This window comes from Tenrec ecaudatus, chromosome 10 (genome assembly GCF_050624435.1).
Source record: "Tenrec ecaudatus isolate mTenEca1 chromosome 10, mTenEca1.hap1, whole genome shotgun sequence".
Taxonomy (NCBI): domain Eukaryota; kingdom Metazoa; phylum Chordata; class Mammalia; order Afrosoricida; family Tenrecidae; genus Tenrec; species Tenrec ecaudatus.
The window spans coordinates 61,027,332-61,040,755 of NC_134539.1; the positions used below are offsets into that span (position 1 = coordinate 61,027,332).

At 48.9% G+C, this 13,424-nt stretch overlaps 1 protein-coding gene across 4 annotated transcripts in view; it reads left to right on the top strand.

Moving 5' to 3' along the window:
* Positions 1–13,424, top strand: part of RABGAP1 (RAB GTPase activating protein 1) — a 166,449-nt gene that overhangs the window by 148,884 nt on the left and 4,141 nt on the right. For all 4 annotated transcript variants that reach the window (XM_075560458.1, XM_075560457.1, XM_075560459.1 and 1 more), the window contains 5 exons: positions 2,480–2,572; positions 2,963–3,073; positions 11,202–11,306; positions 12,141–12,224; positions 12,833–12,904. In XM_075560458.1, the coding sequence (XP_075416573.1) occupies positions 2,480–2,572; positions 2,963–3,073; positions 11,202–11,306; positions 12,141–12,224; positions 12,833–12,904 (465 nt within the window). The remainder of the gene's footprint in view (positions 1–2,479; positions 2,573–2,962; positions 3,074–11,201; positions 11,307–12,140; positions 12,225–12,832; positions 12,905–13,424) is intronic.

Here is a 13,424-nt window from a genome sequence, read left to right on the forward strand (position 1 = left end):
TCTGGTTTGTTCAGTAACTGCTTAGTGAACTCTGAAGGTGTTCCACGCACTATGCTGGCACTAGAGATGCACCAGTAAGCAAAGCAGATGTGGACTTCCTTTCTCGGGCGAAGACAACCAGTAAGCACACAATCACTGTAATCTTGCCAGGTGCTCTGCAGAGAGGATTTGGTGCTATAAGACTTTACGACAGCAAGGCCTGGCCTAAAGCGGGGCAGGCACACCTGAAGATGAGGTCTCGGAGCCTGGCTTTGATTGGCCTGGGAGTTAACCAGGCGTGACCATTTCCATTCAGAAGCAAGGGCGATGCAGCAATGACAGGGTCTTGGTAAGGGATCAGGCATTCCTGGGCAGTTTCTGTGGGCATGGGTGGGGCCAGAAGGATGAGTGAGACCAGTTCCAGCTGAGAAACCGGCATCAGAGGAGAGGTGTTAGTCTCCCTGCCTGCTGCCTCCGAAGGAGCCTTGAATCACTGCCTTTGCTGCCTGCCCCTCCAGATTCTCCATCCAGGTATCAGATCCTGGGCTCTGTTCCTCAGAGGAGGGCCCCGAGTGACACAGTCAGCAGATAAAACCCTCTCCCCCCGCGGGGGAAAGCTGAGGCTGTCTACTCTGGTAAAGAACCCCGCCATTGTTGGGCTGCTGTGGGCAGAACCGACTGGACGGCAGTGCTTGGTGTGGTGCTTCCCAGGCTCTGATTGCCGCCGACAGCCTGCCTCAGAGAGGATGGCCTGCGGAGCTTGTCTCCATCATTTGTGTTTCAGGGGACTCAGGAGAAGGAACAGAGGAGACTGGCCACGTCCAGCAGAGCACTCGGCCTGTGTCCTCAGGAGAGGGTGGGAGGACTCAGAGTCCCTGTGGAAAATGGCATCCAGGGAGATGGGCAAGGCTCTGTCCTTTGCCCAGAGGAGCCCAGTTAACTGGGACACCTTTTTAAGCAGCATTGTTGATTGAGATTTTCCTAACTATAAAAAGCATGGGAAATGTACAAAGATCGACCTGTAAACACACCAGCAAGATGTCAGAACCAAAGGAGCTGGTGCGTGAAGGGCCCAGCATTTCCCAGGGATAGAAACCACTGTTGTCGGGGCTGAACTCCCTCTTGCACAGGAGCGTTTTAAAAAATCAACTCTCTTGCAGAGAGAACAAAGCAGTTAGATTGGGACATAATGAAATGTAGGAAAAAATTATAATTAGTCTCTTAAAGTACATGTTGAGGGGAGGAAAAGGAGGAGAAACTTTAATTCTTCCTTACCTTAGGATAAGAATGAAAAGTTGAAACCTGAGGAGCATCCAAAGTCCATGGAAGAAATGGGATTAAGCCTACTCATAGGGTTTGGTGTTAATTTTTTTAACACTAGGGGGAGCCTCGTACCCATTGCCTTCCCTTGCTTCCCCAAAGTAACAGCAAAGAGCCCTGGGAGGAAGTGTCAGCTGTCTACAAGGCTCATTTATGCTCTCTCCCTTGCCTATTGAGCTGTTGGAATTGTTTATAAATTTACTGATCAAACAGACATATTACTTAAGCACGTTCTTTGTGAATCACTTAGATGCACAATAAAAATTTACCTCAGCGTTGGCCTCAGACCACAGAAGATTTGGGTTTAAAGATGGCCGTGACTCTCCAGCTTGTGGCCTCTCCCCAAGTGTTTAATGGGCATCTTTCTGTAGACTGCAGCCAGGGCACAGTGTTAGCCTCCTGGCTGCCTCCCTTTGGGCAGCAGCCAAGTGCCAGTAATAGAGCTCTCATTGAGGCAGAACTGTTAAGAGCCTTGCCAGGGGAGAGGCAGCTCGAGGAGGAAGGGCAGGGAATTGAGGGCGCTGGTGCCAGCATACTGCACACTTGGGCCTGCGGTTTGCAGTGGTTGGTAGGAAAGACTTGAGAGCGTTTGATGGGTGCCAATGTTGCTGTGTTTTGAAGGGTGGAGAGAATTGTACTTCCTTGAAAGCATCCCAAGACAAAAGAGGACAGGTGATAAAGGTAGTAGGCTAGTGAGGAGGCTACCGGCTTGGATTGTAGATAGATGCAGGCCAACTACCGAGGCTCAACTCCAAGATCTGCCCATCCCTAAGTGATTGGAACCTCCTTTCACCTCAGCTTGCTTATAAAGTAAGGGTGATGATAGTATCCCTGGTAGAGGTGGTGTGAGCTCACAGATTCAAAGTGCTAAGTAAAAAGATGGATGATGATTTTTACTGACCAGAACCTAGACCCCGATAGGAGGGGTCATCAATGAGGTGTTCATTCTCACTTTTCTGTCAGTAAAAAGTTTAGGAATCTAATATCCCTAATGGAGGACTGGACATGCTAGTCCTTGTGTAAGATTTCAGAATCACGGGCTTACACCTCACCGATTTCCCTGCCAAAGAAGTGCTACTTTTGTCGTGCCTGGGGGAAGCCCCTGTCTTCAGTGCAGGTCACCAGGCACCCCCCCCCCCGTTCTTACACCTTTTCATTTGTACTCTGGTGTGTCCTGCAGATCAGCCAGAAGAAGCTGAAGAAATATGAAAAGGAGTATCACACCATGAGAGAGCAGCAGGCTCAGCAAGAAGACCCCATTGAGCGATTCGAGGTTTGTTTGCTTGTGGCCCTGTCCATATCTGGTTGCACGTCATTGTGCCGGGGCTGGTCTTACCAAGCTCCTGGGAAAGCTGAGTTCCACGGCTCCCGTCTCAGTCTGAGTTGGCATATGAGAAAGCAAGGGCTGTTTTGTTTTAAACCAGCTGCCTTTCTGGTTACCGTTCAGTGGCCTTTGTCCGTTAATAAGAAATAGCTGCCGGACAAAGTCCCTTGAATTGGTTAAGTATTTCTTCATGGCTGAAAATAAGTCATTGATTGGAAACACATCAGGTCCAGCCAAATCTTACGGTACTTCTATGGGACTCAGAAATTGGTTTGGATGTCTAGTCCTAAGAACAGGACAACCTGATGTGCCTGTAACCGGTCCCTCTCTGCCCTTCAGCGGGAGAATCGACGTCTGCAAGAGGCAAATATGCGGCTGGAACAGGAAAATGACGACTTAGCCCATGAGCTCGTGACCAGCAAGATCGCACTGCGGAAGGACCTGGATGATGTAAGGCCACCTGGACTGCTGGGGAAGGGCCTTGCGAGTGTGGAGTGGTAGTGACTGTTGGTCCTTGTCGCCGGGTTTCTTTGCCGGCATTCTGGATCACCTGTGAAATGAAGCCCTCCTCCGCACAGCCTTCTCTGCTTGGGCACGTAGCCCTGCAAGCCTCTCCTCAGCATGGCCTCGCTAGGGAGTTTGGCTGGCCCTTACGCCGTCGCAATGGGCAACAGTGTTTTAATCACTCCCAAAACGAGAAGGAATGTGTTGTCCTGCACACTGTGTGCCTATTGAATAAGTTGCCGATTAGGATGCAGCTCAGGGCCTCGGCCACCAGCAGCTCCCTTAGTCCTTTCTGCTAGCAATGGCCTGTTCTCCCTTGCTTCTCCTAACACTACAAATCTGAGACAGTGGTTTTCCTTGGAAGAAGTGCAGTCCTCTCATCTATCAGGTTAGGGATTTTCCAATAAAACTTTATTTAGAAAAATAGGTGATGGGCCAGATTTAGCCGTTAACCTTAGTTTGCTAGCCTCTTGACCTTCTAAGATGACTTTTTGTGCTCACTGGTTTTCAAAGGCTCTGTGGATAGGCTTAAGCTATTCTGGGCTTACAAGGGACAAACCCATAACCAAGACCCAAAACACTGCCACTGAGTCAATTCTAACTCGTATCAACGCTACAGAGGATTTCCAGGGAAGTAATTGTTTACAGGAGCCAATAGCCTTACCTTTCTCGAGGAGCAGACTAATGCCTAAATGCACCACACCAACCTGGCTCCTTCATTGAGCCCCATTAGTGCCCAGGAACTTCACAAGGAACTTGAATGCACTCCTGCATTTCTCTGGGTAGATAGAAAATAAGTACTTTCATTGGATTCTCAAAGTGACCTGGGTGGCAGATGAGCTGAGAGAGGGGCGGCAGGAGCTCCTTGTCTGCTACTTCTCTTTAGAAGTTGAGTAAAGGAGTGGGAAGCCACTGCCCAAATAACCAGGCCCTCTGCTGGCATTTCCCAGGGACCAGGTGTCCCTGGGAAGGCTTCCCTCTTCCAGTCATTGCTGGGAACGAGCATGTTTCAAGGTCATTAGCCCTCATTGAGCAGCACCTGGGGGCTGCTCAGAAGGCTTGCGTTTCCTCTCTTCGGTGCAAATTCCTAGAACACACTGTTTCTCTTTGTTGGAACACTTCATAGAACACCGCCTCACTGCTCAGGGATTTGTTCCTAGCAGGTGGGAAAAGGGGGCATCCTGAAGCAGGGTCAGAGGTATGCACCTATGACAGCCCTGAAAACGCCTGTGAATTGTGCAGAAGGGAAAGGAGGGGAGAGATTAGTCCTGCACTGGAGTCTGAGCTCTGATGAAATTATCTTCGAGGCAGCTTAGACTAAAATTGCAGGTAAGATTTAGTCTGAGCATTTAAATTTCCTTAGTCAGCTTTGTATTTGGGGCCCCCTTTGTGGATGAAAATTACTGTAACAAATCCGGAAATTTGAGGACCAGAAAGATGAAGGTACCCAGGAAGAAGCAGAGCCGGAATCTGACCAGAATGCACAGAGTTGTCCTGGGCTGCGCCCTGCCCACACAGTAAACCTGGAGCTTGTGTGACTCCATCTCAGGCATGGAGAGGAGGACCGGGACTCCTGACGGTAGGAAGGAGCTAGCTCTTCCTTACCTAACCAGTGCTTGGCACAGTGTTCTATCAGATCCTCAGAGCAACACCCTGTTCTCTAAGGGCTGTAATTATAACCCTTGTCCTAGAGGTGAAATTGAGGTGAAGAGAAGTGTCTGACAAAGATCACAGTGGCAGCTTGCTGTAAAGTTTCTGTCCGGCTTGGTGTAATGCTGACCTGCCCAATGAGCTGGGGAAGGGTTCCCTCTTCGTTTCTTTCCTTTTTAAAATTTTAATAAATCATTTTATTGGGGCTCTTATGTATCAAGCACATTTGTATATAGGTTGCCATCATCATTTCCAAAACATTTTCTTTTTACTTGAGCCCTTGATCTCAGCCCCGCCCCCCCACCCCTCAACCTGATCCATCTTTGTTTCTTAAAGACACTGTGGAGGATTGGTATTCTCGATGAACTCTCTGATTTCATTGACCAGCAAAAACCTCTCTGGGTCTAGAATTTTCTGTGCACCAAATTATTTAATTATGAATTCATTCTCTTTCATTGATATGGGGCTGTTCAAATGCTCTCACTTTCCATATATACCTGCTTTTATAACCCTTCTCTTTAAATCCATTTCGTCTTAGTTGTCAAATGAATTGGCATGAAATTGTTTATATTTTCTTACATTTTCATGTTTATAGGATCTGTAGAGAGGCCCCACTTTCATTCCTAATATGGGTACTTTGTTTTCCCTTTTTTCTTTAATCATATAGAGTCCAGGTGTCCTCAAGCTATGGCCCACGGGCCACATGCGGCCCGCCGAGGACATTTATCCAGCCTGCCAGGTGTTTTTGCCCCATTTTTTTTACTTCAAAATAAGATATGTGCAGTGTGCATAGGAATTTGTTCATAGTGGTCTTTTTTTTTTAACTATAATCTGGTCCTGCAAAGGGTCTGAGGGACAGTGAACTGGCCCCCTGTTTAAAAAGTTTGAGGACCCCTGATCTAGACAGAAGCTTATCAATTGTATCGATCTTTTTTTTAAAAACTGCTTTTGCTTCCATTGATTTTTCTCTTTATTTTGTTTTATTGATTTCCACTTTCTATGATTTTTCTTCTACTTGGGTTCCATTTACTCTTATTTTTTAAATAAGCATTTAAAGTTACAAATACCACTTGAGCCACACATTTTGATGTGTTTTCAGTTCCATTTAGTTCCTGTGATTTCATCTTTGGCCCCTGAGTTAATTAGCATAGTGTTTCATTTCCAAATAGAAGGGATTCCCCCCTCCAGAACTATTTTGGTTTTTTTTAAATGCCACTGTGATCAGTGAAAATAACCTTTCTGATTCCTTTTAGACTGTGTGTGTGTGTGTGTGTGTGTGTGAGAGAGAGAGAGAGAGAGAGAGAGAGAGAGAGAGAGAGAGAGAGAGAGAGAGAGAGAGAGAGATTTTTAACCTATGGCCTCTCAAAAGGTCTATTGGGACACTTGAAAAGTATGTATATTTGTTGTGAGTGGAGTGTTTTTTATTCATGTCCGCTAGGTCAAATTGATGGATAGTAGCGTTCAAGTTTTCAATGACATACTTATTCCTCCACTTGCCCTATAACTGATTGACTGATGTGGAAGTCTCCAACTTTAATTTGTACAAAACTCTCTCTCCTTTTACTGGTCAATTTTTGTTTCTTGTGTTCTGAATTTCTATGTACATTCCAGATTGCTATGCCTTCTCAATCAGATGACTGTTATTACCAAGAAATAACCTCCTTTGTCCTTGATAGTGATATGGCTACTCTAACATTCTTAAAACAAATTGGTTGTATAATGTATCCTTCCATCTTTTTACTCTTAACAAAGCTGAGCTTTTCTATTCAAAGTGAGTTTTCATAGCTTCTTTATTCAGCCTGACAGCTTTGTTTATTAATGGAAATGTTTACTGAGTGTATTTAGTGTGATTGTTTATTTGGTTGGTCATAAGTCTTATCACCTTACTCTCTGTCCTTTGTTTTGGTTCCTGCCTGCTTCTGGTTTAATGTGGTGTTTTCTAATTTCAATTCATCTTCTGTGGTGCTTGACCAGCTGCTCTGCTCCGGCTCCCTCTGTTCAGAGCTCGGTTCTTTAATTCCAGCTGCCTCAGCCTTTCTGGCTCCTGGATGCTTCATCCTTAACCAGTGGAGACCTCCGTATTCTGCTTGGAGCCCTCTCAGCTTGTTCTTTGGTCCAGAAAGCAGCACCAGGCATAAAGCAAGGACGGCAGCAAGATTGAGCCTGTTTGTTTTCTTTCTCTCAGGAGCCACGACCCTGGACTTACTGTTTCAGCGACTGAAAACAGTTGTTTCATAGACTGTGCCCCGTTCTCTGTGTACAGGGGGAGGCTAAGTCTGGTCCCTGTTACTCCTTCCTGTTCAGAAGGAGTGAAGTTTATTCTCACCACATGTTCTCTCCCCATATGCTTACGTAAATGCCGTGGCTGTGGAGGAGTCCGGTGGGATCTGTGTAGTGGATTCTGTGTAATTGCCCATTGGCACAATATTGAGTCCACTCTTGAAAGTGTGGCACAGATGCTGGTTGAAGTGTTAAGTGACCAGGTTCCTGACTCTAGTCCTACTACATGGGTGGTGAGAGTGAGGGGAAATTCACATCCATTCCCAGAAAAGACAGAAACCCCACTTCTTTATCATGTGGGCAGTCAGACTTCAGGGGAATGTATGGAGTCCTAAATCTATGCCAGCCCCTCATGCTCCCTGTGAGCAGTGCTCATAGGACCTTACCCATCGCAGTGGCCAAGAGCGTGAATGAGACCAGAGGCCCAGCACGTGCTTCCGAGCTGTGCTCAGAAGATGTGAACTGAATCCAGGGGAGGGATGACGGATTATTCAGATAGTTTGTGAAGCAAAATCCCTAACGGGGCTTCTTCCTCCTTACCAGTTATTTCTCTATTCTCGTCATTTCCTTTGTGATGGCTTCATAGATTTGAGTTAGGCGGGGGGGGCACGCCCCAGAAAGGACCAGGCCCATCATTTCGTTATGTGCAAGTGCAGTGTGTCAGTAATTGATGGCCTTCAATGTTTGTACCAGGAACCCTGGGGCGGGGGGTGGGAGGGCGGGGTAGAGGTTACACACTGGGCTGCTAACCCCCAAAGTTAGCAACCCATGTGCTCTTTCTGGAGAAAGATGAGGCTTTCTGCTCCCGTAAAGATCTGCAGCCCTGTCCTGTAGTGTCCCTGTGAGTCAGTGACCTATTACTTGCATTGATAGCCCCCGCCCTCTGACACCTGTTCTCGCAAAAGAAGGGGAGGGAGGGAAGGAGGGAGGGAGAGAGAGAGTGAGTGTGTGTGTGTGTGTGTATGTGTGTGTGTGGGTGCTGGGTGTGGGAGAGAGAGAGTGTGTGTGTGTGTGTGTGTGTGCTGGGTGTGGGAGAGAGAGAGAGTGTGTGTGTGTGTGTGTGTGTGTGTGTGTGTGCTGGGTGTGGGAGAGAGAGAGTGTGTGTGTGTGTGTGTGTGCTGGGTGTGGGGGAGAGAGAGAGAGAGTGTGTGTGTGTGTGTGTGTGTGTGTGCTGGGTGCGGGAGAGAGAGAGTGTGTGTGTGTGGGTGTGTGTGTGCTGGGTGCGGGAGTGCCGGTGGAGTGGAACATGTGGGCTCAACTACACAGCTATAGTGAAGTGACACTTGGGCGTGGAAGGTGGCACATCAGGAGTTGGCGCCGCACCCGCTCCAGCTCTGTACCTGTGGGCTGCTGCTCTGGCTGACCTCCTCTCCTACCTGGTGCCCATTCTTCAGTTCTTAGGGACCCTCCAGCCAGGCCTAGGTAGATTGTTGTCATCTGGCTACCTACAGCTCTTCCTGTCCATACAGTAACCCAGGGGAGGACAGAAGGAAGGAGCGCCAGGAAACAGGCCACGCCCTCCTCCTTGATCAGGTGACAGCCGGGACCGAATGTACAACTTGGTTGATGAAGCAGAGGAAATACCGAGAATTGAGAGAAGAAAACTAGAGTTTGTTACTCTGGGTACCTTTCATTGAGGGTCACGCTGACCAGACAAGCCCTCAGGTGAAGTGCCTGGAGCTCAGAGAGCTTCTCGGTGACGTGTCCAGGTAGCACCTGGTTAGTGGCCAATGGGAGTTGAACACAGACTGACTGATGGCAAACAGCGCAAGTCCTCACCACTGCCATACCCAACATGAGTGCAAGGGTCTTGGCCAGGCACATCTGGAGAGTCTAGTCTCATTGGAACTTGCGTGTCGTTCATCCCTCTTGCCGGTTCACATCTCCCCTCTGCTCAAGTGGATTTGTGCTGGGTGATAGTTTAAACCCTGCTCAATCTCAGTTCCTTTTTTTTAAAATCATTTTATTGAGGATTCTTACAACTCATATTACAATCAGTACATCAATTGTATCAAGCATGTGTTGCCATCGTTATTTTATAAACATTTACTTTCTATTTAATCCTTGGTATCAGCTCCTCTCTTTTTCCCCCCTCCCACTCTCCCAGCCTCTTGATAAATTATAAATAATTATTTTCATATTTTAACACTGACATCTAGCTCTTCTCCCCCACGGTTTCTGTTGTTCATAGCCTTGGAGGGTGACTGGTTGCCCCTTCCTTCCCTCCTTCCCCACCTTCTCCCTACTCTCCTGGTATCACTGCTTCTTACTGCTGTACCTGAGAGATTTATCTGACTTGGATCCCGTGTGTCCTGAGCTCTTTATCTGTACCTGTGTACATGCTCCGGTCTAGCCAGAACTGAAAGGCAGGACTGGGGTCATGATAGTGGGGTGTGAGGAAGCCTCAAGGAACCAGAGGAATATTGTGTGTTTCATCAGTGCTATACTGCGCCCTGGTGAGGGGATGTCCCATTGTCTACAGTTGGATTTTAGGTCTCTTCTCTGAGACACCACCCCACCCAAACTTGGCAATGTTTTTTAGGGGGGAGGGGTTGTGTGTTTTGGGTCTTCTGATGCCTAGTACCTGATCCCGTCGACACCTCATGATCACATAGGCTGGTGTGCTTCTTCCATGTAGGCTTTTTTGATTCTCTACTAGATGGCAGCTTATTTAACTATAAGCCTTTATGACCCCAGATACTATATCTTTTGATAGCCGGGCGCCATCAGCTTTTTTCACCACATTTGCTTGGGGGCACCCATTTTGTCTTCGGTGATCATGCTGGGAGGGTGAGCATCACAGAATGCCAGGTTGTTAGAACAAAGTGTTCTTGGGTTGAGGGAGGGCTTGAGCAGAGACCCAGAGTCCACCCACTTCCTCAATATATATATATATGCCAATGCCCCTTTTTTAGTTCATATATGTATATGTAGGTACACACCTATGTTTATACCTCTGTCCATAGTGTTTCATAGATCTTTCCTGTTTTCTTTTACCTTCCTCCTGTCCCACCATCACGCTCGTCTTTCTTCTGCCTCTTAGTACTTCCTCTCAGCTAGATTGCTCTTGCTCCAACACCCCCAGGATATCTATGTCCTCCTCCTCCTTGATTTTAATCCCTTTGCTGTTCCTGTCTGTGGCGTTGGTTGCTCACTGCTCCCTTCCCCCGCCTCTTCCTCCCACTAAGTCCTCCAGAACTGTGTGTCCCATTGCGTTCTCCTCGAGCTGGCTTCTCATGACTTTCTCATATTGGTAGGCAAACCAACAATAACAGAGACAAAACAAAAGATTGAATTAAAAGACGGGAAAAAAACTAGCACTAGCAGAAAATGAAAAAGCATAGATAATTCCACGTCTTTCTGCTGACCTTTATGACTGTGTCCCCACCGGTCCTTGGGGATTTGGGAACTGCCCCTCCTAACCTGAAGTCTATTTGGGGGCCTCCTTAGGGCCTTTGTGGCTTGGCTTTCTTTCCGTTGCTGATCTGTTATGCTCCCTTCTTGGTGCGCCCTGCTGTGGGGGGTTCAGACTGGATTCCCTCCCCACTGTGTGCTCTGTCACGGTCTGCTCCAGTGAGGGGACATCAGGTCGCACACTGTTGTTGGCCCTATGGTCCTCTCTGTGCCTTAGCAGCCCCGAGCAGGGATGTCGTTAGGACTTGGGTGTGCCAATATGGGCTCTAGACCCTCACTCGTTTTCCTCCGTGGTTTGCTTGCGTGTGGGTGTGGCAGGCCGGCCCCTCTCCCTAGCCTGTAGGTCAGTGTCAGCCTCTGTAGCACAGGTCTCTAAGAACGGGTCAGTTAGCCTATAGGTCAGTGTAGCCCGGGTCTCTAAGAACGGGTCAGTTAGCGTGTAGGTCAGTGTCGGCCTGTGTAGCACGTGTCTCTAAGAACGGGTCAGTTAGCCTGTAGGTCAGTGTCAGCCTCTGTAGCACAGGTCTCTAGGACGGGTCAGTTAACCTGTAGGTCAGTGTCGGCCTCTGTAGCACAGGTCTCTAAGAATGGGTCAGTCAGCTCGTAGGTCAGTGTAGGCCTCTGTAGCACGGGTCTCTAGGAAGGGGTCAGTTGGCTCTGATGGGGGCCAGCTCTGTAGCTCAGTCTGTTCTTGTTCTGTGACATCGTATCTTGAATGTGTGTGTTTCAGGCTGAGGAAAAGGCAGATGCGCTTAATAAGGAACTGCTTATGACCAAACAGAAATTAATTGATGCAGAGGAAGAGAAAAGACGGCTGGAAGAAGAGTCCGCTCAGGTGAGAGGACGCTGGCCCCTGGCTCACATCACTGCCTCTCACCAGTGGCAGGGTGGGCGATCTCCGCGAGTGGCTGCCCTTGGGCCCTGTGGGAAAGCCAGAGACGGCTGGCTTCAGCTTCCCGCCCAAGGCTTTTTAATGTACCGTGTACACGGCGTAACGTTCTCAATAAGGAACGCCCAGGAGTCTTGGCACCATCCTACACTGGAGCAGAAGAAATTCCTGTGTATTAGCATCTGAGTGCAACCAGTAAGAGCGTTAGCACTGCTGGGAAGGGACAGCAGGTGGCTTATGCTGAGTGTCTGGCTCTTCCCCTGTGCGCCCTCCCCCATCTCCTTATCAAGCAAGTCTTACCTTGAGCCAGCTCCCCACAGTGAGGGGAAGAACTTGGAAGAACTTGGGGTGCTATACACATTGGAAGAACTTGGGGTGCTATACACCTGGAGCACAGCTCCCTCCTCCTCTATGACTCCCATTGTGGTAACACCCTCCCAGCTCCTGCTGGACTCCCTGAGGCCACGAGTGACCAATACTTGCTCTGTAAACTGTGAGGCCCTCTGGCTAACTGGGTGACCAACTAATGGTTCAGGCTGCTGCCTTAGCCAAGAGGCAGAATTTCAGCCGCAAAAGTCACAATCGTTAGTGAAAATGGATGTTTTCAGGATTTCCCGCTCGCTCGCTCGCTCGCTCGCTCGCAGGGCATGCAGAGTAAGGGGTAGCACCATGGGGCCTGCCAGAGCTACTTGCGCACTATGGAGAGCCCAGCAGGATGCTGACGCTCCAGAGCTTCCTTTACTTGTTCTTAGACCCTCCCTTTTGCTTTTCTGTGTGCAGTTGAAAGAAATGTGCCGCCGGGAACTGGACAAGGCTGAGTCTGAGATTAAAACAAACAGCTCCATCATCGGTGACTACAAGCAGGTGTGTCAGTCCTATGGCTCCAGTTGGGGGGTGGGGGCATCTGCACACCCTGAAGTTGTGTTGGAGGCACTGTAGCACCCAAATGAAACCAAAATATCCTGGTTTCAAACCAATCCAGGCTCAGTTACTCCCCTCTGATCCTGAATGTAAGATGTGGAAGCCCATCCTCTTGGGGAGGATTTCCTAAGACTGTCTGTGGTGGACCTGCCATAGTGCCAGTAGGGGGCAGCACCGAATGAATGAAAGCCACCGGGCAGTCTTAGGAGCATGTCCATATTGGAATTATTACACAGGGTTGTGTCTAGTTCTCTGCCTGACAGGTACAGTTTAAGAATCCCGGATCTGGTCCGAGAGACCGGCGAGGTTCTTGAGTCTTCGAAGGGGGGTGGGGCTGGGGTGTGTGTGCCAGAGGCCCCTGCGTATCCTAGGCCTGTGGGTGCCGAGATGGCACAGGTAGAGGAAGCTCCCTTCTGCCCCACACAGTGGCCACCTGCTCTTCAGCATCGTGCTTCAGCTCCAGCCAGCCATTTTTTCCTGAGCCCAGATCACACAGCTCATGGTCCTGCCGAAGGGATTGTTGTTACAGGTTATGTTCATTTCGTTTGCAGATTTGCTCTCAGTTAAGTGAAAGGTTGGAGAAACAGCAGACTGCTAATAAAGTAGAAATTGAGAAAATTCGGGTAAGTCCTTCCGTTTTCCTTTATCAAAGCGACTGTAGACCTTTCCTGAGTGCGTTTGGGGCTGCAGAAGCGGCACAGCAGGTTTGGGGAGGTGCCTTTTGGCCAGTTTCACATGTGAGAGGGACTCAGGGCTCAGGCTGTAGACCTCGGCTCCTCTGGGGCTCCCACGGACACACTCCCCTCTGTGTGCAGTCCTGTGCTAAGGGCTGCACCCGCAGGGAGAAGGGTTGCGAAGGGCCTGGCTGGTTCTCACAGGTTGGTAATGTGTGTACTTCCATTGGAGGAGCCTGGGTAGGGTAAGGGTTTTATGAACTTGGCTGCTGACTACAGGCAGCAGTTTGAATCCACCTGCTGATCCTCGGGAGAAAGATGACACTTTCTGCTCCCTTGAAAAAAAGGGTAACCGTCTCAGAAGCCTGCAGGGGGGCAGTTCTACTCTGACCTGTGCGGTCGCCGTGAATGGGAAACCGCTCAGTGACCATGAGGACATGCCCTTGAGAACTTGTCACGTCCTACAAAG